General features: G+C 34.0%; 2 protein-coding genes across 2 annotated transcripts; one reads left to right on the top strand and one right to left on the bottom strand.

The window, feature by feature from the left end:
• Nucleotides 1-732: 732 nt before the first annotated feature.
• Nucleotides 733-6,854, top strand: LOC130163790 (probable polypeptide N-acetylgalactosaminyltransferase 8). Its single transcript, XM_056368179.1, has 11 exons — nucleotides 733-1,044; nucleotides 1,739-1,982; nucleotides 2,377-2,543; nucleotides 3,219-3,402; nucleotides 3,529-3,726; nucleotides 4,347-4,461; nucleotides 4,810-4,995; nucleotides 5,134-5,271; nucleotides 5,750-5,845; nucleotides 6,083-6,250; nucleotides 6,341-6,854. Exons 1-11 carry the CDS (start codon nucleotides 834-836, stop codon nucleotides 6,503-6,505), a joined length of 1,872 nt encoding a protein of 623 aa, XP_056224154.1. The 5' UTR covers nucleotides 733-833; the 3' UTR covers nucleotides 6,506-6,854.
• Nucleotides 6,855-7,006: 152 nt separating this feature from the next.
• ada2b (adenosine deaminase 2b) lies at nucleotides 7,007-26,451 on the bottom strand. Its single transcript, XM_056368180.1, has 10 exons — nucleotides 26,353-26,451; nucleotides 25,628-26,013; nucleotides 24,436-24,655; nucleotides 24,133-24,343; nucleotides 23,829-23,956; nucleotides 9,628-9,718; nucleotides 9,420-9,528; nucleotides 9,182-9,339; nucleotides 8,885-9,087; nucleotides 7,007-7,163 (listed from the first exon to the last, which is right to left on the bottom strand). The coding sequence occupies exons 2-10, from the start codon at nucleotides 25,926-25,928 to the stop codon at nucleotides 7,079-7,081; spliced, it is 1,506 nt and encodes a 501-aa protein (XP_056224155.1). The 5' UTR covers nucleotides 25,929-26,013; nucleotides 26,353-26,451; the 3' UTR covers nucleotides 7,007-7,078.
• Nucleotides 26,452-26,497: the final 46 nt, after the last annotated feature.

Below are 26,497 nucleotides of genomic sequence, written 5' to 3'. Positions count from 1 at the left end.
AGGCCTGTCGTAAACATAAAACTAATCTGTTCTTTGATTGGGAACTCATGTGAATGGATTGGATAATCCTATGAACTGTAGAAATACTGCATTACTTGCAATATTTAAAGAATTTTACACAGATTTATACATTTGTTTAACATTCAACAGATGCTTAAAAGATCAATCTTACGTCATCATCACAAAGCCTGCAGCATTTCAATAATTGTGTGCTCAGCGGTCCATTGTTCTTCCCCCCGCCGTCGGATATGAACGAAACTCAGTTTGAGGGATGTGTCCAGTGAGTTTAATCAGAGTTGCTTAAAGGCATCTTGAATAATGAGCAAATATATATGATGGGCCAATCAATATGGCGTTAATTGATATTTTTGGGCCTCCCTATCAGTCTCAAAAGCCTTTGGTAGACCTATTCCCAAACACGGCCTGAACATATTTACCCAGATTAATGCCGATTGAACAATTTGTTAAGGAGTTTCAGCAATTTTTTCTGCTAAGCCCCGTCCACTGTGAAGTTTATTGGTCAATATCTTGAAAACTAAATAAGATATCACAATTAATTAAATATACTGTTGTGATGTCTAAAGTAGTGTTGTATCTGACGTGTCTTTCCAGCCCTTCCAGCACCCTTCTGAAGTCAGTGTTAACTTCATTATATCAGATAACACAGCTATGGTGCCTCACTGTGTGTAACCTTACATGTGTGTGTTTGTATAAGTGTGTAACGAGGTAGGGAGGAGAGAAAGCCAGAGGAGCGGGAGCACCTGAGATAAAAGGAAGTAGAATACCCTCTCCTCTTTTTTTCTGTCAGTGTGAGGCAAACCTGAACACATGCCATGCACAGAAGCACCATGGTGAGATCTGGCTGGATTAAAGGATTACTTTTGGCCTTTGCCGTAGCTTCGGCTTTGTTATACCTCGGCTCCATTAAGAGGGAGGTCCATACTCATTCAGAGAGACTCCAGAGGGCCCACCAGAATGACTCGATCAGGGGCCAGGGAATGCTGAAGAGGATGGACAGGATGGAAGATGACATCAACAGGCTGCGTGAGTCAAGGTTTTTCTTTTTCTTTTTGTACAGAATTAGGTGAACTTGATTTGAATACGGTAACAAATCAGTGTCATTGATCTGGTGATTTACTGGTCAAAATATGCTGACATCTAGATTAAAACTGAGATAAATTAATTTGAAATGTTTTTTACATTTACATTTACATTTAGATTTATAAAAAAAAAAAAGTTTCTTATATTTCATCATGTTATTGACCTGCTTCACATTGAAATTCAGCTATCAAAGTCAGTGTTTATGGGGAAAAGAGCAGCAACTAGCTAACATTTACACCAATTAATCTTTTGATTATTTTCTCATTTAATTGATTGATCATTTTGTCTACATGTCCAAAAATTGTGAAAAATGTTCAGTTTAGTATATGACATATGAAGTAAATCAGCAAAAACCTCACATTTGAGAGCCTTAAACCAGAGAATTTTCTGGCACTTTTTCTTGAAAAATGACCAACCTGATTTCCAGCAAAATAACACACAAGATTGACAAACAGATTACACGGTCAAGTATTGTGGGTTGTTTAAACAGTTCATTTAGTTGTGCAAAGACAAACTATGACCAATATTTGTTAAATAATACGTACCATATCTCAGGGAGGGGTGGGGCAGTTGGTTTAATCACCTGTCTTTGACTTTGCATGAAGGATAATCAAACCTTATTGTTTTTTATCAACAGTCAATCTGATGAATAAAATTGAAAAGAAGGAACCGGCGGCACCGCAGAACGCAAAGGCCAAGAAGGAGAGGAAGGTGGTGAGGAAGCTGTTTCCCAACTCGGCTCTGTTCACGAGGTGGGGTGATGAGCTGTCAGAGGAGGAGCAGAAGGAGGCAGAGAAGTTGTTTCAGAGATACGGCTACAACGCCTTCCTCAGTGACAGACTCCCCCTCAACAGAGAGATCCCTGACACCAGACCCTCCAGGTGACTGCAGCCAGGAGCCACTGAGAAAAACCAATTCAAACACATCAATCATGAGAAAAAAAAAAACAAATTCAAATGTGAATATTTGCTAGGTGTTTGTCTTTATGATGGAATATCTCTGGGTTTTGGACTCTAGGTTGGATAAAATAGGTAATTTGAAGATATTACCTTTGGCTTTCTCACTATTTTATGCCATTTTATAGATGGTAAGTTTTATTTTTTAATTAAAAAAAAAAAAGCATCCTAAAATATAATACTGACTGAATAGAAAAAGGTTCCTTTGCTAAGTTTGACTTTGATGTCATTTGCGTCTTCATGGGCATCACTGAGACAAACACTACAGGTTACAATTTGAATTGAAAAACTCAATTCAAATATTTTTTCCCCCTGTCAGGTGTGCTGAGAGGAAGTACCCAGAAGATCTGCCTACTGTCAGCGTAGTGTTAATCTACCTGGATGAAGCCCTCTCTATCATCAAACGGGCCATCCGCAGCATCATTGACAAGACACCGGCTCGGCTGCTGAAAGAAATCATCCTGGTGGACGATCACAGTAGCAACGGTGGGTCGACCTGCTCTACTTCACTTGTGACAAAACCCTGTTTCTGGCTCTCCAGTTACTGTCAAGCTTTGGGAGATTATTCTGAGACATACACAGTCAGATTTGGGAAAGGAAAAGGTAATATGGAGGAAAGGGTTGTTTCCTCCATATTACAGTAGATGTTGGAGCGGGAAGTGCGCCCACACAATACTGATGGTACAAATGTGGCTAATAACACCTGTGGGGGTGAACAAAAGGTGTGTAGGGTGTTTTAAAGGAATAGTTTGGGATTAGACAGACTGGTTCTCCCTTTTGGAGGGAGCCCAGCTAGTGTTTACCCTGTTTCCAGTGTTTATGCTACGCTTAATCAACCGCCTCCTGTAGCTTCATATTGAGCGTAGCCTATTTACCAAAATGTCAATTACAATTGTCGCGAGGACCACAACTGAAATTCCATCCACCCTCAATGTAATGATGGAAGTTTTAGAGGTGGACATCTCCCAACCAAAACGACCTGCATGGCTAAATGCCGCTATGGGTAAATAATCTTTTTTATATTTTGGGCCAGCCCTTTTAAATCGGAGTATTTTGTGAGTCCACAACGAGAGGCTGGTTGGTTAAATGATGTGGCCAAGTGGTTGCCAGAGATACAGCTAGACTGAATCTACAGCTGCATAACATCTTGACTCTCTGCAGAGGACTTGATGGAGAAACTGGATGAATACATCACCTTGATCCACGAGGAACGTCCAGGCCTGGTGAAGAAAGTGCGGCATTCTCAGCAGCTCGGCCTCACACAGGCCAGACTGTCAGGATGGGAGACTGCGGTCGGGGACGTGGTGGCCATCTTGGACGCTCACATAGAGGTCCATGTGCAATGGTTGGTTGAGGTTCTTTAAGCTTTGAGTGATGTGACTTTTTCTTTGCATGTTGCTGTAATATTAAACCTGTCATCACATGACATTGACATGACACATGTTCTGTGGAACTGTCGCCGTGTGTCCAGGGCAGAGCCACTGTTGTCCCGCATTAAGGAAGACCGCACTGTGATATTGACACCGGTGTTTGACAAAGTCAACTATGATGACTTGAGATTGATTCCCTACATACCTGCGGCTGACGCCTTTGACTGGGCTCTGTGGTGCATGTACGAGTCCTTCAGACCTGAGTGGTACAGTTTAAAGGACGAGTCACAGCCTGGCAAGTAAGTTTCAGTTTAAAGGGTCAGTCACTCTCAGCTTTGTTTCCTGAAACTACTTTCTTTTCTTCCAAAGCGTCTCTTACTCTGAAAGTTACGCTGGTGCACAGGTACTGTTACCAAGTAAGTAAGTGACCTGATTGGACGCTGAGAAAGCAATCCAACTTTATCTTATCTGCGTTCCAACTATACACAAAGACCAAGTGTTGTCAAACTAAAATTCAAAGGCTTGTTTTTGCTTCCGTCTTTGTGCACCACAATCATAATCCCATTCACCTCCCTTGTGTTAGTGGCAGATAAGGTCATAACTACCACAGGAGTTGTGTCTGCAGGATTTTTCTGGGAATTGGAAGGAGTTCTAAAACATTCTGCCATTTAAAAAAAACTTGACATATGTTTTTCAGTATTTTCAGACTCTTATGACTCGAGTATGTTTACATTTGACTCCTGGCAGTTGGGATAGGGTTTTAAACAGATCTTCATGTTGGAGTGTCTTAAGACCTCAGCAAATAAAAACAGAATGTATCTGCACGGCTAGATCCTTTTTAACTGCTCTTAATGACTCTCATATAAAATGTGCTGACAGTCTGTGTTCAGTGTTTCAATTCATTGCAAATTGTCTTCAGGAGTCCGTCCATCATGGGGATTCTTGTAGCTGATCGCAAGTTCTTTGGAGAGATCGGAAGCCTCGATGGTGGAATGAAAATATACGGTGGTGAAAATGTGGAGCTCGGCATCCGGGTAAAATTTTGACATGGTCTCAAATTGACAAAAATACTGTGATTCAAAGTATGTATATGTACTGTATATGTTTTTACTGTAGATGAGGAGTTGCTGCTCTTAGCCTTTTTGTTTGTTCGTTTATCCTTGTTTGCATGTGATCCTTTCAGCAAATTAAAATATAAAAGGCAGCTGAACTACTGTGACCTTCTGTTTAACTATGTGGGTAATTTGTCCAGGATGTTTACCTTCCCTTTGTTGCTGGGAAAGTCTTTGGACAAAGAATGGAAAATTTGTTTATGTATTCATGAGCATTTAAGTAAATGCCCTTTAAATCTACTTTTTAAATATATGCCGTTTGTATTGCAGGTATGGCTTTGTGGAGGAAGCATTGAGGTCATACCTTGCTCTAAAATTGCCCACATTGAACGAGCAACAAAGCCTTACCTCCCAGACCTGAGTGTGATGGTGAAGCGTAATGCTCTGAGGGTGGCGGAGGTGTGGTTGGATGAATATAAATATAATGTCAACATTGCCTGGAACCTTCCACTAAAGGTAAGGGGTGACACTTTATCATGCACATAAATTCAATCAATCATCTAAATCCACAAATTAGGCTTCATAAATGATGTTTTGTGACTGACATAAATGCTATAGTTCCTTCCAACTTTTCAAAGACTTTCTATCCCACAGAATCACGGGATAGACATTGGGGATGTGTCAGAGAGGAAGAAGCTGAGGGAGAAGCTGAATTGTAAGCCCTTTAAGTGGTATCTGGATAACGTATACCCCTTGCTGGACCCCCTGCACGACGTACTCGGCTATGGAGCTGTGAGTCAAAAACAATATCGTGTCTGACTGAATGTGAGAGGCTGCAGGTGTCACAGTCGTACTTTGTTTAGGTTTCTTTTATGAGATTTAAGCCACTGTTCATTTTCAAACCATTTCTACTTGAAAAGTCAGAATCATCTAAGTCACAGGATATTTTGTTCCTCCATGTTTTGTTTTCTTATCTTGTATTTATTCAGGATGGGTTTCTGACAATATAGTATCTATCATCATCATCATTATCATCATCATCATCATCAACCTTTCTTTATTTTGACAGACATACATTGAGGGGTGACTCTTATTTTCAATGATGCTGAGATTACAAAAGCAGAAAGGAAATAGTAAACAATCAGAATACAAAATTCAGTTCATATTGTCTTTTCTTAAAGTGCATTCTTGGCTGGAGCGTCAGAAGTTATAACATTATTTCTTATAGATGCCATAAGGGGTTTCTTTCTATTTCTGTTTCTGTTGGCAGCTGATAAGTGATCTGCAGTCCGAACTCTGTATCGACCAGGGCCCAGTGCCTGGGAACACACCCATTATTTATGCATGCCACTACTTCTCACCTCAGGTATGTTCACAGGTTCACTGCATGCACCCTAATGCTGCACTTTTTCAAAGAGTGAACTTAAAACAAATTAGATATCCTTGCACATAATCTTGCTATCTTCCCGTTGATTGCCTTTTCTTTTTCTTTGAACAATCTGATGAGCTTTATAAACTTTAGAATAAAAAGTGGCAGCCTTCATGCAAACAGACTATGATTTCATTTGTCTAAGAATAATTAGTAATTTTTTGTTTTGCGTAGCATTGTTTTTATCGCACCAGTGGACAACTCTACATTGGTGGAATCAAATCTCACAAGTACAATAGCAACCGCTGTCTAGTGGACCCCGGCTCTGGCGTCTACCCAGGACTGTATGAGTGTAAAGTCGCCCAGCAGAAGAAGTTCCACATGTTGTGGGATTTTAAACAGGTGAATACTTCAGTTTTAAAATATAAATCTACACCAGAGTTTGGTCTGTCTGGAGAAAAAGAAAGTGACAATAAAATGTTTTCTACCCAGGATGGACCGATCCAGAACAGAGAAACCAAGAGATGTCTGGAAGTTGCGATGGGTGAAGACAACAACTACAAACTTGTTGTTCAACAGTGCAGTGGTCAGGGCTGGAAAATACAAAATCTCATCAAAGACCGTCTGGTGGGCAAGTCCCAGAAAACAAGATTATAAATGACCCTTAATTGAGCAAAAGCTGCATCTCGTGTGGGACAAAGATGTAGAACAACTGCTTGTCTGTGGGGTGAGTTTACATTTTGCTTTGGACAATTTGGATCCACAAGAGTCGCACAGTGTAGGAACAAAGTTCTGAACTGGATCACAAAGGAGTAATAGTTTTTTATTGAAGTCTTGTTTCTGCATCATATGTTTCTGACATGTAAATTGTGAATGAAAAATGCGATTACAGTTTTTGTTTGAAAGTCCTCAAGGAAAAAAAAAAAGGCTGTGGACAACTTTGAATACTGTTGTACCAAACTAAACTCTGTTGAGATGATGAAAAGTAAAAATAGTTGAGAAGCTCCACAGTTTTCAGATATCTACCTTCCTGTGTCACAACAGAACACCCTCACTCAGGGCGTGTTACAGTTTTATCAGCCCTTCCTTTACCAAATAAACAATAATGTCAAGAAGGCACTCGGCATTGAATTTGAATGGCCTGAATAAGGCTGGTAATAACCTACAAATATATATGAGTGCTAAAGCAAACATTCAAGTCAAACAGGATCCATTGTGGTTTGGCTAACATTAATTATTTGCAATGAAAGCATCCCATTTGTTCTGCCACATGATGCGGCCCGTGTCCTTCAGATGAGCAGGAAGCGAGCTGTACCTGCAGGCAGAAGAAACTTAATCAGGCTGAACTCATCAAACTGCGAGAGAGATGAAATTATACGTCTACAAACACCTTAGCCAAATACATTTAAACTCACTGACATTTAATCCAAATAAAAATTACGTGTCATAGGGAAGTCGGGATCACCACTTCAATTGAAAAGCATGACAGGTAAGTTTACATACACTTCGTTAGTATGTGGTAGCATTGCCTTTAAATTGTTTAACTTGGGTCACGAGCTTCTCACAATAAGCCACAATAAACCAGACTTGCTGAGTAGTGTATAAAAACTTCTGACCCTTACTGGAATTGGGATATAGTGGATTAAAAGTGAAACAATTTGTCTCAAAACAATTGCTTGAAAAATTACTCGTGTCATGCACAAAATAGATGACCTAACATGAAATCTGCGGAGTGGTTAAAAAAAAAAAGAGTTTTAATGACTTCAACCTAAGTGTATGTAAACTTCTGACTGTATGTGCTTTTATAGGAAAGCTTAATTTTAATAACTTAAACTTTATAATAATAACTTTATTTATATAGCAACTTTAAAAAAAAAAAGAGTTTACAAAGTGCTTTGACAATCAAAGCCAAAGCAAAAATAGGCAAGGGGTTCAGAGGACAATATAAAAATAGAAAGCTGGACAGTGAGGCCAAACAAAAGCAATAAGGTAAATGTAGAAGACATGCAATATAAAACCTACAAATTTTCTTTTCTACAAAGCTTCTTTCTAAGGAGTTGCATTATTCTTGTGGTGCTGTAACTTCAAGCTTTGAATATCTCTTGGTTGTGCTTTCAAGGACAATCCAACATCTAAATCCAGCCGACCAACAGTAAGTAGATATGGACACTAGATAATGACATAATGAGATTTTCATTATAGGCTCATTTCATGAAAAATAACGAGCACTGATTATACACAGACGGCGTCCTACAGAGCTCTTGCATAAACAGTTTGCAAGTATGGCATTTGATTTGATTGGTGAAATGTGTCAAAATTAAGACAAAGTTTCTGATGTCAGAGGGGCACTGAACATTTCAGGAAGAGGGTTTTAAATGATACCCTGCCCTTCATTACATTGTATTACATTAAGTTTTTTTTTCCAAAGTCACGTACATTTTATTTGATACACACTGGGAACAATTTTCTGATTTCAATCTCTTAAGGTCACTGTAGCATGTGGTCTTAGATTACACTGAACTGACAAAAACAATAAAGGTGACCTCCTCCTTTGTGATTTGTGACCTTTTTTAAGTTTCATCATGTGGAAATTGAATCAAAGAGATCTAACCTGTATGTGGCTCTCAGCCTCACACTGTTCATACTGAGGACTGCTGAGGACATAACTCTTTAAAAACATGGTGACAACTAAACTTTGATTTGTAAAAAGGAGCTAAATGATTTCCTAAAACAGTGCAACAGTGTGACTCAATGGTGTGTTTTTAACAGTTTTAATCAACAATGTTGTTATGGCACAGAGTTTTGGTCTTTTCGTGGGATTTGTTGACAGTAAGTGAAATATTAAATATAACCAGACTTGTCTTTTTAAAATAATGGCTGCCTGAAGGAGAGGAAACAAAATGAATGCTTAGTAAAAAGAAAATGGTGTTAACATGTTAAAAGTTAAAAACAACAATATTCAAACCACTGTCGTGCTCAATATTGCATTAAAGGCTGAAGTAACATCAAAAACAGACATGAAAGAAATAAAATCACCTGATGGAGTTGACAGCCAGTTCTTTCAGAGTCCCCAGGTTTGCCTTCAATCCCCCGATGCCCACAAAGGCTTGATAGAAGTCGTAGGACAGGCCTGTGGTACCGAACAGAGATGGGTCATCAGAGCTGATCACCATCGGGTGGCCCTCAGACATCAGCACAGTGGCAGGGTGGTTCCTGAGGTCTGATACCAGCTTCAGCACCTGGAGGTCAGATATGAAATACACACAGGCGCTTAATGTATGAACACAGCTACACATTTTCTTTGCTGTTGTGCCAAACAATAGGTTATGTGACCTGGTTTGAGATGGGGCACAGCTCCACAGCCACGTTTCTTTTCCTAGAAAGCTCTTTGGCGAGTGGATGGTGAGCCAAAGCATAACCGTGCCCGATGCGTGTGGTGTTGAACAAAAGGGCATCAAGAATGTTTTGATCTATGTCTGTGCCTTCGTCATCTGGAATTAAAGTATAAGTTTTAAAATATTTGGAAACATGTTCCGCTTTCTAATCAGTGATAATGTATTGATCCACCCACCTGTCTCTCCTGCATGAAAGAAGTACGGTAGTGTGACACCCAGTTCAGCTGGCAGAGAAAGTGCCTCCCTGAAGTACCACAGAGTCATCCCACCGTCCTCCCTGCCAACCTGCAAACATTAATAGTAGCTTATGGATGAACAAATTATTTTCTCACAACAACGTGTTAATTGTCAAATAAAAGGCAAACAAGACAGATCACATCCTACCATGTCAAATCCGGCGACAACATCTGGGAAGTCCTTCTGCAGCTGAATGGCCTGTTTGACAGCTGCTTTGACCTCAGATACACTCAGAGCCCTGAAGAGAGCAGCAACGATAATAGACAGAGAAGTGAGTGCTGTATTAAACACTAAAAGTAATGTGGCAAACATCATGACAACAGGTGCAAAAGACAGTAATACACACTGGTGAACAACAAGAGTAGACCCTCACCACCACTGACTAAAAGATAGTTAAAGGTCCCATCTTGTACAAAGAGAGATTTCCAGTCTTCTTTGATTATAAAGCAGGTCTAGTTTCAATATTAATACCTTGAAAGTATCAAAACACTCCATCCATAGCCCCAGCCCCAGCCACAACCCAAGCCCAGCCCACCTAGAACCACCATCCAACCTTGCTGGGTTTGGTTTCTCTGAGTGTTTACCTGAAATCTGCTATGTTTTTATTTGACCACTCAGGAAACAATCAGCCAACGACCTATTGTTGCTAGATTGGTATTTTAAACCACAAATATATCTCATATCATCAAAACTTCAAATAATACTCCTGAAAGGTGTAAAATATGAGATTTTTAATGGGATAACTGATTATTGTCACACTTTATGAGTAGCAGGGACACACATTACAACTACTACTCCTCCAGTTTGCACACATGCTTTCCTCCAGAGCCACAGGAGACATTGTACAACTGTTTTCACATGCTGAGTTGTACTAAATTGGTGGAATGCCCCTTTAATAACTCTTAATAACCCGATATCACTCTTCATTTCCAGGAGTTAAGAAATGAAATTAGGGAAAATATATTAAATTATAATTAAATATTTCTATTTTCTAAAACTATGCTACAGTGACCTTTACATTTAAGCTCTGATATCATGCCACATCGTCCCCACTTTGGTTAAAATGTACGTTCATGTAATTCAAAATCGAACCACCATATTATCATTAATTGGCAAATATGTACATTTACTGAAGTATATTTATTTTATACTTAAGTAAAATTTTGTGACACAAACTATTTGTTTTGCATAGCGACCACTTTTATCTTTCGTATTTCAAGTGCATTTTGCTGACAACACAAAAAGATTTTGACGTTTTTTTATTAGATTTTTTGCCTTACTATAATATGATGGTTTTATTAAATTTTTTGCCTTGCTATAATATGATGGTTTTATGCCTTACTATACTATAACATTTTTATGACATTTTATGCCTCACTATACTATGACGTTTTTGTGACATTTTATGCCTCACTATACTATGACGGTTTTATGCATTACTATACTATGACGTTTCTATGACCTTTTTGGCATTATCGTACGATGAAGTTTTTTAGGACATTTTTTGGCTTATTGTACTATGAAGTTTTTATGACTCATTAAAATGTGACGTTTTTGTGATATTTTTTGACATTCTATGCCTTATTATACTATGGGGGTTTTATGAGATTTTATACCTCACTATACTACGACGTCTTTATGACATTTTCTGGCTTATTGTACGATGAAGTTTTTATGACTCACTATACTGTGACCTTTTTGTGATATTTTTTGCCTTACTATACTATGAAGTTTTTGTGACAGGTTTTGCCCTATTATAGTATGAAGTTTTTATGACTCACTATACTGTGACGTTTTTATTAGATGTTTTGCCTTACTAAACAATGACGTTTTTCTGACATATTATGCCTTATTATACTATGACGTTTTTATGACATGTTTTGCCTTATTACACCATGATGTTTTTATGACATTTTTTGCCTTACTATACTTTGACGTTTTTATGCCTGTGATGTTTTTTTTGACATTCTATGTCTTATTATACTATGGGGTTTCTATGACATTTTATGCCTTACTATACTTTGACGTTTTTATGACATTTTATTTCTTACTATACTGACTTTTTATGACATTTTTATGCCTTACTATACTGACTTTTTTTATGACATTTTTATGCCTTACTATACTATGTCGATGTTTTTTTATGACTCACAAGACTCTGACGTTTTTATTACATGTTTTGCCTTACTATACCTGACTTTTTTATGCCATACTATACTATGACGTTTGTCTGACACTTTTTATGCCTTACTCTACTATGACATTTTTACGACTTTTTATTCCTTACTATACTATGATTTTTTTATGACATTTTATGCCTTACTATAATATGACTTTTTTTATGCCTAACTATAATATGACGTTTTTCTGACATTTTTTGCCTTACTATACCTGACTTTTTTATGCCATACTATACTATGACGTTTTTCTGACACTTTTTGCCTTACTATAATATGATATTTTTTTCAAATTTTTTGCCTTACTATACTATGTTGTTTTTCTGACATTCTTTGCCTTATTATATTATGACATTTTTATGACATTATTTGCCTTATTATATTATGACATTTTAATGACATTTTAGGCCTAACTATACTATGACGTTTTTATAAAAATGTTTGCCTTATTATATTATGACATTTTTATGACATTTTATGTCTTACTATACTATGACATTTTTTTCACATTTTTTGCCTTCTATACTATGTTGTTTTTCTGACATTCTTTGCCTTATTATATTATGACATTTTTATGACATTATTTGCCTTATTATATTATGACATTTTAATGACATTTTAGGCCTAACTATACTATGACGTTTTTATAAAATTCTTTGCCTTACTATACTATGATGTTTTTATGACATTTTATACCATACTATACTATGACATTTTTACGACTTTTTATGCCTTACTATACTATGACGTTTTAATGACATTTTATGCCTTACTATACTATGACGTTTTTCTGACACTTTCTGCCTTACTATACTATGACATTTTTACGACTTTTCATGGCAAAAATGAATTTTGTGCCTTACAATACTATGATTTTTTTATGACATTTTATGTTTTACTATAATATGACTTTTTTTATGCCTAACTATACTATGATTTTTTATGACATTTTATGCCTTACTATACTATGATATTTTTACGATTTTTTATGCCTTACTATACTATGACTTTTTAGGATGTTTTATGCCATACTATACTATGATATTTGATGGCTTACTATATGATGACATTTTATTCATTTTATGCCTTATTATACGATGATGTTTTTATGAAATGTAATCATTACTATTCTCTTGCATTTTCATGACACTTTATGCTTTCCTAAACTTTGACTTTTTTATGCCTAACTATACTGACGTTCGAAGACTCAGGTCTTTTGGAGTGCATGGTGCACTCCTGTGGACCTTGTATGACTCTGCGGTGACATCAGCCATCTCCTATGTTGTGGTTGCTGGGGCAGCAGCATCTCCACTGCTGACAGGGGAGGGCTAAACAGAGTGCTCAAGAAGGCCAGCTATCTTCTGGGATGCCTCCTTGACCCAGTGGAAGTAATGGGTGACAAGAGGATGATGGCTAAGCTGTCATCCCTGTTGGACAACATCTCCCACCCCATGCAGGGCACTCACAACACTGAGCAGCTCCTTCAGTGACAGGCTGCTGCACCCGCAGTTGATGAAGGAAAAATACCACAGGTTTTTCCTTCCCTCTGCTGTCAGACTGTACAAACACTGCACTCAGTGACCTCACACACCAAAGACTGACATTCCAACATGTGCAATAATTTTTCTCACCATCTGTGGAATACAACTCATCTGCTGCTACTTTTTGTATTCTGTATCTTGTAAATTTAAATATTTAATTGTACATATTATATTTGATTATAATATTTATCTTATTTAAGTATTTTGTTTTTGTCATTTTGCATTTTGTTTTCTTTCTTTGTAATGTCGACTTTGCTGCTGTGACACTATACATTTTCCCATTGTGGCACTAATAAAGGAGTATCTTATCTCATGACATTTGATTCCTTACTATACCATGACGTTTGTATGACATTTTGTGCTTTACTACACTATGATGTTTTTATGACATTTCATGCCCTACTATACTATAACATTTTTATGCCTTAATATACTATGATGTTTTTATGTTTTACTATAATATAATGTTTTCATTCCTCACTATAATATGATGATTCTTTGCCATTTTTTGCCTTGCTATACTATGATATTTTTTATAAGATTTTATGCCTTACTATACTATGATGTCTTTATGTTTTACTATAATATAATGTTTTCATTCCTCACTATAATATGATGATTCTCTACCATTTTTTGCCTTGCTATACTATGATATTTTTTATAAGATTTTATGCCTTACTATACTATGATGTCTTTATGCCTTACTATACTGTGGTTTTTTTCTGGTATTTTATGCCTTACTATACTATGACATTTTAATGCCTTATTGTATGATGACATTTTATGCCTTATTATACATAGACATTTTATGCCTAATTATATGATGATGTTTTTTATGACACCTTGTGCCTTAGTATACTAGTACATTTTCATGACACTTTATACCGTCTTATACAATTACTTTTTAATGCCTTATTATACTGTGACATACGGAGACTCAGGTCTTTTGGAGTGCAGTGTGCACTCCTGAGGACCTTGTATGACTCTGTGGTGACATCAGCAATCTTCTATGTTGTGGTCTGCTAGGAAAGCAGCATCTCCACTGCTGACAGGGGAGGGCTAAACAGAGTGATCAAGAAGGCCAGCTATCTTCTGGGATGCCCCCTTGACCCAGTGGAGGTAATGGGTGACAAGAGGATGGCGGCTAAGCTGTCATCCCTGTTGGACAACATCTCCCACCCCATGCAGGACACTCACAACTCTGAGCAGCTCCTTCAGTGACAGGCTGCTGCACCCGCAGTTGATGAAGGAAAAATACCACAGGTTTTTCCTTCCCTATGCTGTCAGACTGTACAAACACTGCACTCAGTGACCTCACACACCAAAGACTGACAATCCAACATGTGCAAGAATTCTGCTCACCATCTGTGCAACTCATCTGCTGCTACTTTTTGTATTTTTTATATTGTAAATTTAAATATTTAAGTGTATAATTATATTTTATTGTATCATTTATCTTTTTTAAGTATTTGATTGTTGTCATTTTACAGATCGTTTTCTTTCTTTGCAATGTCCATTTTGCTACTGTGACACTGTAAATTTACCCATTGTGGCACTAATAAAGGAGTATCTTATCTTATCTCATGGCTTTTAATTCCTGACTATACTATGACATTGTTTTGAAATTTTTTTGCCTTACTCTACTATGATGTTTTAATGCGTTACTATACTATGACATTTTGATGACATTATTTGCCTTATTATATTATGACATTTTAATGACATTATAGGCCTAACTATACTATGACGTTTTTATGACATTTTAGGCCTAACTATACTATGACATTTTTATAACATTTTTTGCCTTACTATACTATGACGTTTTTATAAAAAATTTTGCCTTACTATACTATGACGTTTTTCAGACACTTTTTGCCTTACTATACTATGACATTTTTGCGACTTTTTATGCCTTACTATACTATGATTTTTTTCTGACATTTTATGACTTACTATACTATGACTTTTTTATGCCTAACTATACTATGACGTTTTTATGACATTTTTTGCCTTATTATATGATGACATTTTTCTGACATTTTATGCCATACTATACTATGACATTTTTACGACTTTTTATGCCTTACTATACTATGATGTTTTTATGACATTTTATGCCTTATTATATTATGACATTTTAATGACATTTTAGGCCTAACTATACAATGACGTTTTTTAAAAAATTTTTTGCCTTACTATACTATGACGTTTTTATGACTTTTTATGCCATACTATACTATGATATTTTTTTTCACATTTTACGCCTTACTATACTGTGATGTTTTTATGACAATTTTTGCTTTACTATACTATGACGTTTTTATGCATAACTATACTATGACGTTTTTCTGACATATTATGCCTTACTATACTATGATTTTTTTTTACATTTTATGCCTTACTATACTATGACTTTTTTATGCATAACTATACTATGACGTTTTTCTGACATTTTATGTTATACAATGAAATTTTTACGACTTTTTATGCCTTACTATACTATGATTTTTTTATGACATATGCCTTACTATACTATGACTTTTTTTTCACATTTAATGCTTTACTATACTATGATGTTTTTCTGACACTTTTTGCCTTATTATACTATGACGTTTTTGCGACTTTTTATGCCTTACTATACTATGATTTTTTTATGATATTTTATGTCTTACTATACTATGACATTTTTTTCACATTTTTTTGCCTTACTATACTATGTTGTTTTTCTGACATTCTTTGCCCTATTATACTATGACGTTTTTATGACATTTTATGCCATACTATAAGATGACATTTCTTTCACATTTTATGCCTTACTATACTATGACGTTCTTATGACATTATTTGCTTTATTATATTATGACATTTTAATGACATTTAAGGCCATACTATACTATGATATTTTTTTCACATTTTATGCCTTACTATACTATGACATTTTTACGACTTTTTATGCCTTACTATACTATGGTTTTTTTATAACATTTTATGCCTTGCTATACTATGACTTTTTTTTTGCCTTACTATACTATGACGTTTTCATGACAATTTTTGCCTTACTATACTATGACATTTTTACGACTTTTTATGCCTTACTATACTATGATTTTTTTATGACATTTTATGCCTTACTATACTATGACTTTTTTATGCCTAACTGTACTATGACGTTTCTCTGACATTTAATGCCATACTATACTATGACATTTTTATGACTTTTTATGCCTTACTATACTATGACTTTTTATGACATTTTATGCCATACTATACTATGACTTTTTTATGCCTTACTATACTATGACGTTTTTACGACTTTTTATGCCTTACTATACTATGGTTTTTTTATAACATTTTATGCCTTACTATACTATGACTTTTTTTTGCCTTACTATACTATGACATTTTTACGACTTTTTATGCCTTACTATACTATGATTTTTTATGACATTTTATGCCATACTATACTATGACATTTTTTTCACATTTTATGCCTTACTATACTATGATTTTTTTATGACATTTTATGCCTTACTATACTATGACTTTTTTATGCCTAACTATACTATGACATTTTTCTGACATTTTATGCCTTACTATACTATGACGTTTTTATGACATTTTATGCCATACTATACTATGATATTTTTTTCACATTTTATGCCTTACTATACTATGACGTTTTTATGCATAACTATACTATGACGTTTTTCTGACATTTTATGCCATACTATACTATGATATTTTTATGACTTTTTATGCCTTACTATACTATGATTTTTTATGCCATACTATACTATGACATTTTTATGACTTTTTATGCCTTACTATACTATGACTTTTTTATGCATAACTATACTATGATGTTTTTCTGACATTTTATGCCATACTATACTATGACATTTTTATGACTTTTTATGCCTTACTATACTATGATTTTTTATGACATTTTATGCCTTACTATACTATGACGTTTTTCTGACATTTTATGCCATACTATACTATGACATTTTTATGACATTTTATGCCATACTATACTATGATATTTTTTTCACATTTTATGCCTTACTATACTATGACTTTTTTTTGCATAACTATACTATGACGTTTTTATGCATAACTATACTATGACGTTTTTCTGACATTTTATGCCATACTATACTATGACATTTTTATGACTTTTTATGCCTTACTATACTATGATTTTTTATGCCATACTATACTATGACTTTTTATGCATAACTATACTATGACGTTTTTATGCATAACTATACTATGACGTTTTTCTGACATTTTATGCCATACTATACTATGACATTTTTATGACTTTTTATGCCTTACTATACTATGACATTTTATGCCATACTATACTATGACATTTTTTTCACATTTTATGCCTTACTATACTATGACGTTTTTATGACATTTTATGCCATACTATACTATGATATTTTTTTCACATTTTATGCCTTACTATACTATGACGTTTTTATGCATAACTATACTATGACGTTTTTATGCATAACTATACTATGACGTTTTTCTGACATTTTATGCCATACTATAGTATGACATTTTTATGACATTTTATGCCATACTATACTATGACATTTTTTTCACATTTTATGCCTTACTATACTATGATTTTTTTATGACATTTTATGCCTTACTATACTATGACTTTTTTATGCCTAACTATACTATGACGTTTATCTGACATTTTGTGCCTTACTATACTATGACATTTTTATGACATTTTATGCCATACTATACTATGATATTTTTTTCACATTTTATGCCTTACTATACTATGACGTTTTTATGACAATTTTTGCCTTACTATACGATGACATTTTTACGACTTTTTTATGCCTTACTATACTATGATTTTTTGATGACATTTTATGCCTTACTATACTATGACTTTTTTATGCATAACTATACTATGACGTTTTTCTGACATTTTATGCCATACTATACTATGACATTTTTACGACTTTTCATGCCTTACTATACTATGACTTTTTTATGCATAACTATACTATGACGTTTTTCTGACATTTTATGCCATACTATGACATTTTTATGACTTTTTATGCCTTAATATACTATGATTTTTTATGCCATACTATACTATGACATTTTTATGACTTTTTATGCCTTACTATACTATGACTTTTTTATGCCTAACTATACTATGACGTTTTTCTGACATTTTATGCCATACTATACTATGACATTTTTACGACTTTTCATGCCTTACTATACTATGACTTTTTTATGCATAACTATACTATGACGTTTTTCTGACATTTTATGCCATACTATACTATGACATTTTTATGACTTTTTATGCCTTAATATACTATGATTTTTTATGCCATACTATACTATGACATTTTTATGACTTTTTATGCCTTACTATACTATGACTTTTTATGCCTTACTATACTATGACGTTTTTATGACATTTTATGCCTTACTATACTATGACGTTTTTATGACATTTTATGCCATACTATACTATGATATTTTTTTCACATTTTATGCCTCACTATACCATGACATTTTTATGCATAACTATACTATGACGTTTTTCTGACATTTTATGCCATACTATACTATGACATTTTTATGACTTTTTATGCCTTACTATACTATGATTTTTTATGACATTTTATGCCATACTATACTATGACATTTTTATGACTTTTTATGCCTTACTATACTATGATTTTTTATGCCATACTATACTATGACATTTTTTTCACATTTTATGCCTTACTATACTATGATTTTTTTATGACATTTTATGCCTTACTATATTATGACTTTTTTATGCATAACTATACTATGACGTTTTTCTGACATTTTATGCCATACTATACTATGACATTTTTATGACATTTTATGCCATACTATACTATGACATTTTTTTAAAATTTTATGCCTTACTATATTATGATTTTTTTATGACATTTTATGCCTTACTATACTATGACTTTTTTATGCCTTATTATACTATGACGTTTTTATGACACTTTTTGCCATACTATACTATAACATTTTTACGACTTTTTATGCCTTACTATACTATGACGTTTTTATGACATTTTATGCCTTACTATACTATGACGTTTTTATGACACTTTTTGCCATACTATACTATAACATTTTTACGACTTTTTATGCCTTACTATACTATGACATTTTTTTCACATTTTATGCCTTACTATACTATGACGTTTTTATGACACTTTTTGCCATACTATACTATAACATTTTTACGACTTTTTATGCCTTACTATACTATGACATTTTTTTCACATTTTATGCCTTACTATACTATGACGTTTTTATGACACTTTTTGCCTTACTATACTGTGACATTTTTACGACTTTTTATGCCTTACTATACTATGATTTTTTATGACATTTTATGCCATACTATACTATGACTTTTTTATGACATTATTTGCCTTACTATACTATGACTTTTTATGCCATACTATACTATGACGTTTTTCTGACATTTAATGCCATCCTATACTATGACTTTTTTTATGCCTAACTATACTATGACGTTTTTCTGACATTTTATGCCATACTATACTATGACATTTTTATGACTTTTTATGCCTTACTATACTATGACTTTTTTATGCATAACTATACTATGACGTTTTTCTGACATTTTATGCCATACTATACTATGACATTTTTATGACTTTTTATGCCTTACTATACTATGACTTTTTTATGCATAACTATACTATGACGTTTTTCTGACATTTTATGCCATACTATACTATGACATTTTTATGACATTTTATGCCATACTATACTATGATATTTTTTTCACATTTTATGCCTTACTATACTATGACTTTTTTTTGCATAACTATACTATGACGTTTTTATGCATAACTATACTATGACGTTTTTCTGACATTTTATGCCATACTATACTATGACATTTTTATGACTTTTTATGCCTTACTATACTATGATTTTTTATGCCATACTATACTATGACTTTTTTATGCATAACTATACTATGACGTTTTTATGCATAACTATACTATGACGTTTTTCTGACATTTTATGCCATACTATACTATGACATTTTTATGACTTTTTATGCCTTACTATACTATGACATTTTATGCCATACTATACTATGACATTTTTTTCACATTTTATGCCTTACTATACTATGACGTTTTTATGACATTTTATGCCATACTATACTATGATATTTTTTTCACATTTTATGCCTTACTATACTATGATGTTTTTATGCATAACTATACTATGACGTTTTTCTGACATTTTATGCCATACTATAGTATGACATTTTTATGACATTTTATGCCATACTATACTATGACATTTTTTTCACATTTTATGCCTTACTATACTATGATTTTTTTATGACATTTTATGCCTTACTATACTATGACTTTTTTATGCCTAACTATACTATGACGTTTATCTGACATTTTGTGCCTTACTATACTATGACATTTTTATGACATTTTATGCCATACTATACTATGATATTTTTTTCACATTTTATGCCTTACTATACTATGACGTTTTTATGACAATTTTTGCCTTACTATACGATGACATTTTTACGACTTTTTATGCCTTACTATACTATGATTTTTTGATGACATTTTATGCCTTACTATACTATGACTTTTTTATGCATAACTATACTATGACGTTTTTCTGACATTTTATGCCATACTATACTATGACATTTTTACGACTTTTCATGCCTTACTATACTATGACTTTTTTATGCATAACTATACTATGACGTTTTTCTGACATTTTATGCCATACTATACTATGACATTTTTATGACTTTTTATGCCTTAATATACTATGATTTTTTATGCCATACTATACTATGACATTTTTATGACTTTTTATGCCTTACTATACTATGACTTTTTTATGCCTAACTATACTATGACGTTTTTATGACATTTTATGCCTTACTATACTATGACGTTTTTATGACATTTTATGCCATACTATACTATGATATTTTTTTCACATTTTATGCCTCACTATACCATGACATTTTTATGCATAACTATACTATGACGTTTTTCTGACATTTTATGCCATACTATACTATGACATTTTTATGACTTTTTATGCCTTACTATACTATGATTTTTTATGACATTTTATGCCATACTATACTATGACATTTTTATGACTTTTTATGCCTTACTATACTATGATTTTTTATGCCATACTATACTATGACATTTTTTTCACATTTTATGCCTTACTATACTATGATTTTTTATGACATTTTATGCCTTACTATATTATGACTTTTTTATGACATTTTATGCCATACTATACTATGACATTTTTTTCACATTTTATGCCTTACTATATTATGATTTTTTTATGACATTTTATGCCTTACTATACTATGACTTTTTTATGCCTTATTATACTATGACGTTTTTATGACACTTTTTGCCATACTATACTATAACATTTTTACGACTTTTTATGCCTTACTATACTATGACGTTTTTATGACATTTTATGCCTTACTATACTATGACGTTTTTATGACACTTTTTGCCATACTATACTATAACATTTTTACGACTTTTTATGCCTTACTATACTATGACATTTTTTTCACATTTTATGCCTTACTATACTATGACGTTTTTATGACACTTTTTGCCTTACTATACTGTGACATTTTTACGACTTTTTATGCCTTACTATACAATGGTTTTTTTTATAACATTTTATGCCTTACTATACTATGACTTTTTTATGCATACCTATACTACTACGTTTTTCTGACATTTTATGCCATACTATACTATGACATTGTTATGACTTTTTATGCCCTACTATACTATGGTTTTTTTATAACATTTTATGCCTTACTATACTATGACTTTTTTATGCATAACTATACTATGACGTTTTTATGACATTTTATGCTATACTATGACATTTTTACGACTTTTTATGCCTTACTATACTATGATTTTTTATGACATTTTATGCCATACTATACTATGACTTTTTTATGACATTATTTGCCTTACTATACTATGATATTTTTTTCACATTTTATGCCCTACTATACTATGACGTTTTTATGACAATTTTTGCCTCACTATACTATGACTTTTTTTATGCCTAACTGTACTATGACGTTTTTCTGACATTTAATGCCATACTATACTATGACTTTTTTTATGCCTAACTGTACTATGACGTTTTTCTGACATTTAATGCCATACTATACGATGACATTTTTTTCACATTTTATGCCTTACTATACTATGAAGTTTTTATGACAATATTTGCCTTATTATATTATGACATTTTAATGACATTTTAGGCCTATCTATACTATGATGTTTTTTGACATTTTATACCTTATTATACCATGACGTTTTTTCCTCTTATGTCTCACTATACTATGACAATTTTATGCCTTACCATACTATTACATTTTTTTGACATTTTTTGCCTTACTATACTATGACGTTTTTATGTTTTAGTATACTATGACATTTTTATGATATTTTATGCCTTAATATATTATAAAAAAATGTTGACATTTTTTGCCTGACTATACTATGACGTTTTTACAAAATTTTATGCCTTACTATACTATGACGTTTTTATGACATTATTTGCCTTATTATATTATGATATTTTTATGACATTTTATGCCATACTACACTATGACATTTTTATGATATTTCATGCCTTAGTATATTATGACGTGTTTATGACTTTTTTTGCCTTACTATGCTATGTCATTTTTATGACATTTTATGCCATACTGCACAATGAGGTGTTTATGCTTTATTATACTATTACATTTTTAAAACATTTCATGCCTTACTACACTATAACGTCTTTATGCCTTATTATATTATGACGCTTTTATGATTTTTATGCTTTACTATACTATGATCCTTTTTTGGAGATTTTATAGTTTACTATACTATGACGTTTTTATGTTTTAGTATACTATGACATTTTTATGATATTTTATGCCTTAATATATTATAAAAAAATGTTGACATTTTTTGCCTGACTATACTATGACGTTTTTACAAAATTTTATGCCTTACTATACTATGACGTTTTTATGACATTATTTGCCTTATTATATTATGATATTTTTATGACATTTTATGCCATACTACACTATGACATTTTTATGATATTTCATGCCTTAGTATATTATGACGTGTTTATGACTTTTTTTGCCTTACTATGCTATGTCATTTTTATGACATTTTATGCCATACTGCACAATGAGGTGTTTATGCTTTATTATACTATTACATTTTTAAAACATTTCATGCCTTACTACACTATAACGTCTTTATGCCTTATTATATTATGACGCTTTTATGATTTTTATGCTTTACTATACTATGATCCTTTTTTGGAGATTTTATAGTTTACTGTACTCTGACGTTTTTATGCCTCAGTTTACTATGATTTATCACATATATGACATATATCTCCCGATATCAAGATTGATGTCTTTAGGTAGGTTGTTGCATCCCTACCAATTTTGAGACCAAACCTATGCTCTTTTTCTTACCTGTTGACAGAAATTATGATGCGTGTCCCGAGAAAGTCTGGATGATCTGTTATAAATTTCTTTGTAACTTCTTGAAATGTTTTCAGAGTCCAGACCTTATCATGAATGGTTCCATCAAGCTCATACGTCTGCAACATAGTAAAGATTTGCTTAGATTTGAAAACATTATATATTTTTGATTTACCCTCACAGTCCACAATGCAGAAATGTCAGCTCTACTGCCCCTTCTGATTCTCCTACTGTCATTCTTTAAGAGAGGCTGGAGCTGTGGCGATCAGGTGTGAACAAACAAGCAAACACAAACCCTTGAGAGGCCACTCCGCAGTTCCAGATACATGATGTTGTCTTGGTGAAGCTCTTCCAGGCCTTTGTAGAAGTAGTCCCTCAGGACAGGAGCGTGGGTGATTAGCCCTGCAGCTGCAATGAAGGCTTTCTCAAACTTCTCCCACACAACATCTTGGTTTGGGTACTCACCATCTGGATCCTCGGTGAACAGAGTGAGGTGCTGCATTAAACTGAAAAAGACCCCAAACACCAAGTATTGGGTTAAAATCTCCTGTTACCTCCTGACCTGGAATGTGTGATTGAAGGTGATATCTAATTCAACCTGTTATCAAAGCCTGCAGGGTCTCCTATTTTGGCTCTAAGAGTCTGAAGCAGCTGCCAGTAGAAGCAGTCCCATCGTGGGAACGGCTGGCGGTCAGAGAACAGGAAGCGGACCGAGTTGTCCCACGTGAAGCAGATGTAGCAGTGAGGCCTGTATGTGACGTTTTTCACCAGCCACTCAACGCTGACCAGAGACGAGCTGTGGATGTGGAGCGCTGCACCTACCAACAAGACGGCAACATAACGTCAAACACAAACCTGATGAACTACACACTGGTTGCTGAGTGCTGTGACCATTGATGGATTATGAGACATCAATGGTCTTTTCATCAATGAGTCTTTTTGCATCTATTCAAGGTCATTTTGTGTCCTTGTAGTCTTTTTTGCATAACTTTCTGGTTATTTTGTGCCTCTTTATAGTAAATTTCTTTCTTTTTGTATTCAATTTGTGGCTTTGTAGTTGTTTTGTGTCTTTGTAGTTGTTTTGCGTGTCTTTTTAGTCATTATACATTTCATTGTTGTTATTTTGCATCCATTTTTGTCCTTGTTTTGCACTTCTGTAGTCCTTTTGAGTCATTTTGTAATCCTTTTGTAGGCCCTAACCCTAACCCTAATCCTTCCCTTTGTAGTTTTGTAGCTTTCAGGGACATTTAACGGGTGAATCAGAACTCTCAGGTGCTGCTGTTGGTTAAAAAATGCACTTGAACTTCATTAAAAAACTTCTGCACACATTCTACAAAATTCTACAGCACAATATACACTTAATCATTTGAAACCATTAAATCCCCTATTTTCTTGTTCATCCCCTTTTTTAAAATTATTCACAAAACTCCCCTCAGGAAGATGCTATAGAGCCACAATAACAACCAAGAACATTTACAGAAATAACTTTGTTGAACTCGTAAGCATCAGTCACACTGAAATTATGTCTGTTATTGTTGTCTGTGTTGTACTAATTTTATTATTGTATTTATTGTTTGAAAGCTACAATCATTGTCCACATTTGTGGACAATGAAGATTATTATCATATTATTATTATTATTATTATTATAAAGAAAGCATGAGATGCAAGTTCTATTTTTCTAAAAGAAAATTTAAAATTTGCTGTTTTAAAACTGCAGCTGTAATATAACAGAAACAAATACTGGATTGGATTTGGTTTTTAGACCTGCATCCATGGCTGTGACATCACCTTTAGGCATCTTCTGCAGCAGTTTGAAGATCGAACTCTTTTGAATGAGAGGCTTTGCCTTGAAGAAATGGATAGCAGGTGGGAACTGGGCAGCAGACATCTCTTGCTCCTTCAGCCGATGGAGGTAAGAATCCAGCTTCTGCTCGGCTGCTGTCAACGCCCATCGGCCTCCGGTCTGTCTGGACGCCTCCTGACGCATCAGCAGGTCCCTCTGAGAAGGGTCCGGCATCCCATCAGTCACCCTCACAATCCACAGAAGCGGCACATAAGTGACCACAGCCTTGCAGATTGAGCTCACCATGTCCTTGTGTGTCACCAGAGGGTGCTGTCCTCCTCCTAGAACATGATCACACCCTCCACAGTGAGCAGGGTTGTTGGATTTGGTGCTGTAAAATAATTTTAAAGAAATCCTCTGTGAGAACCATAAACCCCTGACATTAAAGCCACTCTGCATCACAAGAGAGAACGTGTAGTTTTTGTGGTGTAGCCTGTTAATAACTTTGACAAACTTGTTTTAAGGTAATCAACATGATAACACGCTGCTCAGCTTGCATTACGGTGCTGACAGAGTCCATTCACTAGATGACCATGACTGTTTCACTCCCTAAATCAGATGAGCTCAAGAAATAAGTGGAGGAAAAGTGACTAACAATCCTATGAACATTAATAGTAACTTAAACAACTTACAGCCAAATCTAGAAACTTTAAATCATGAAAAAACTCACAAGTAAGAAGGAGCTCTCTCTGTGTCTCAGGCTCAGCCGTTTCCCAAAATGCTCTGCTTGTTTTCCCCAAGAAACTCCGCTATCAGACTAGCATGTCAGCAAAATGCTCTGAGCAACTGGATAATTGGGGCGTTTTTGTCTGACA

The sequence above is a fragment of the Seriola aureovittata genome, chromosome 22 (assembly GCF_021018895.1).
Source record: "Seriola aureovittata isolate HTS-2021-v1 ecotype China chromosome 22, ASM2101889v1, whole genome shotgun sequence".
In the NCBI taxonomy this organism is placed as follows: domain Eukaryota; kingdom Metazoa; phylum Chordata; class Actinopteri; order Carangiformes; family Carangidae; genus Seriola; species Seriola aureovittata.
The sequence above is the reverse complement of the archived record's forward strand: the minus strand, read 5'-3'. Positions and strand labels throughout refer to the sequence as shown.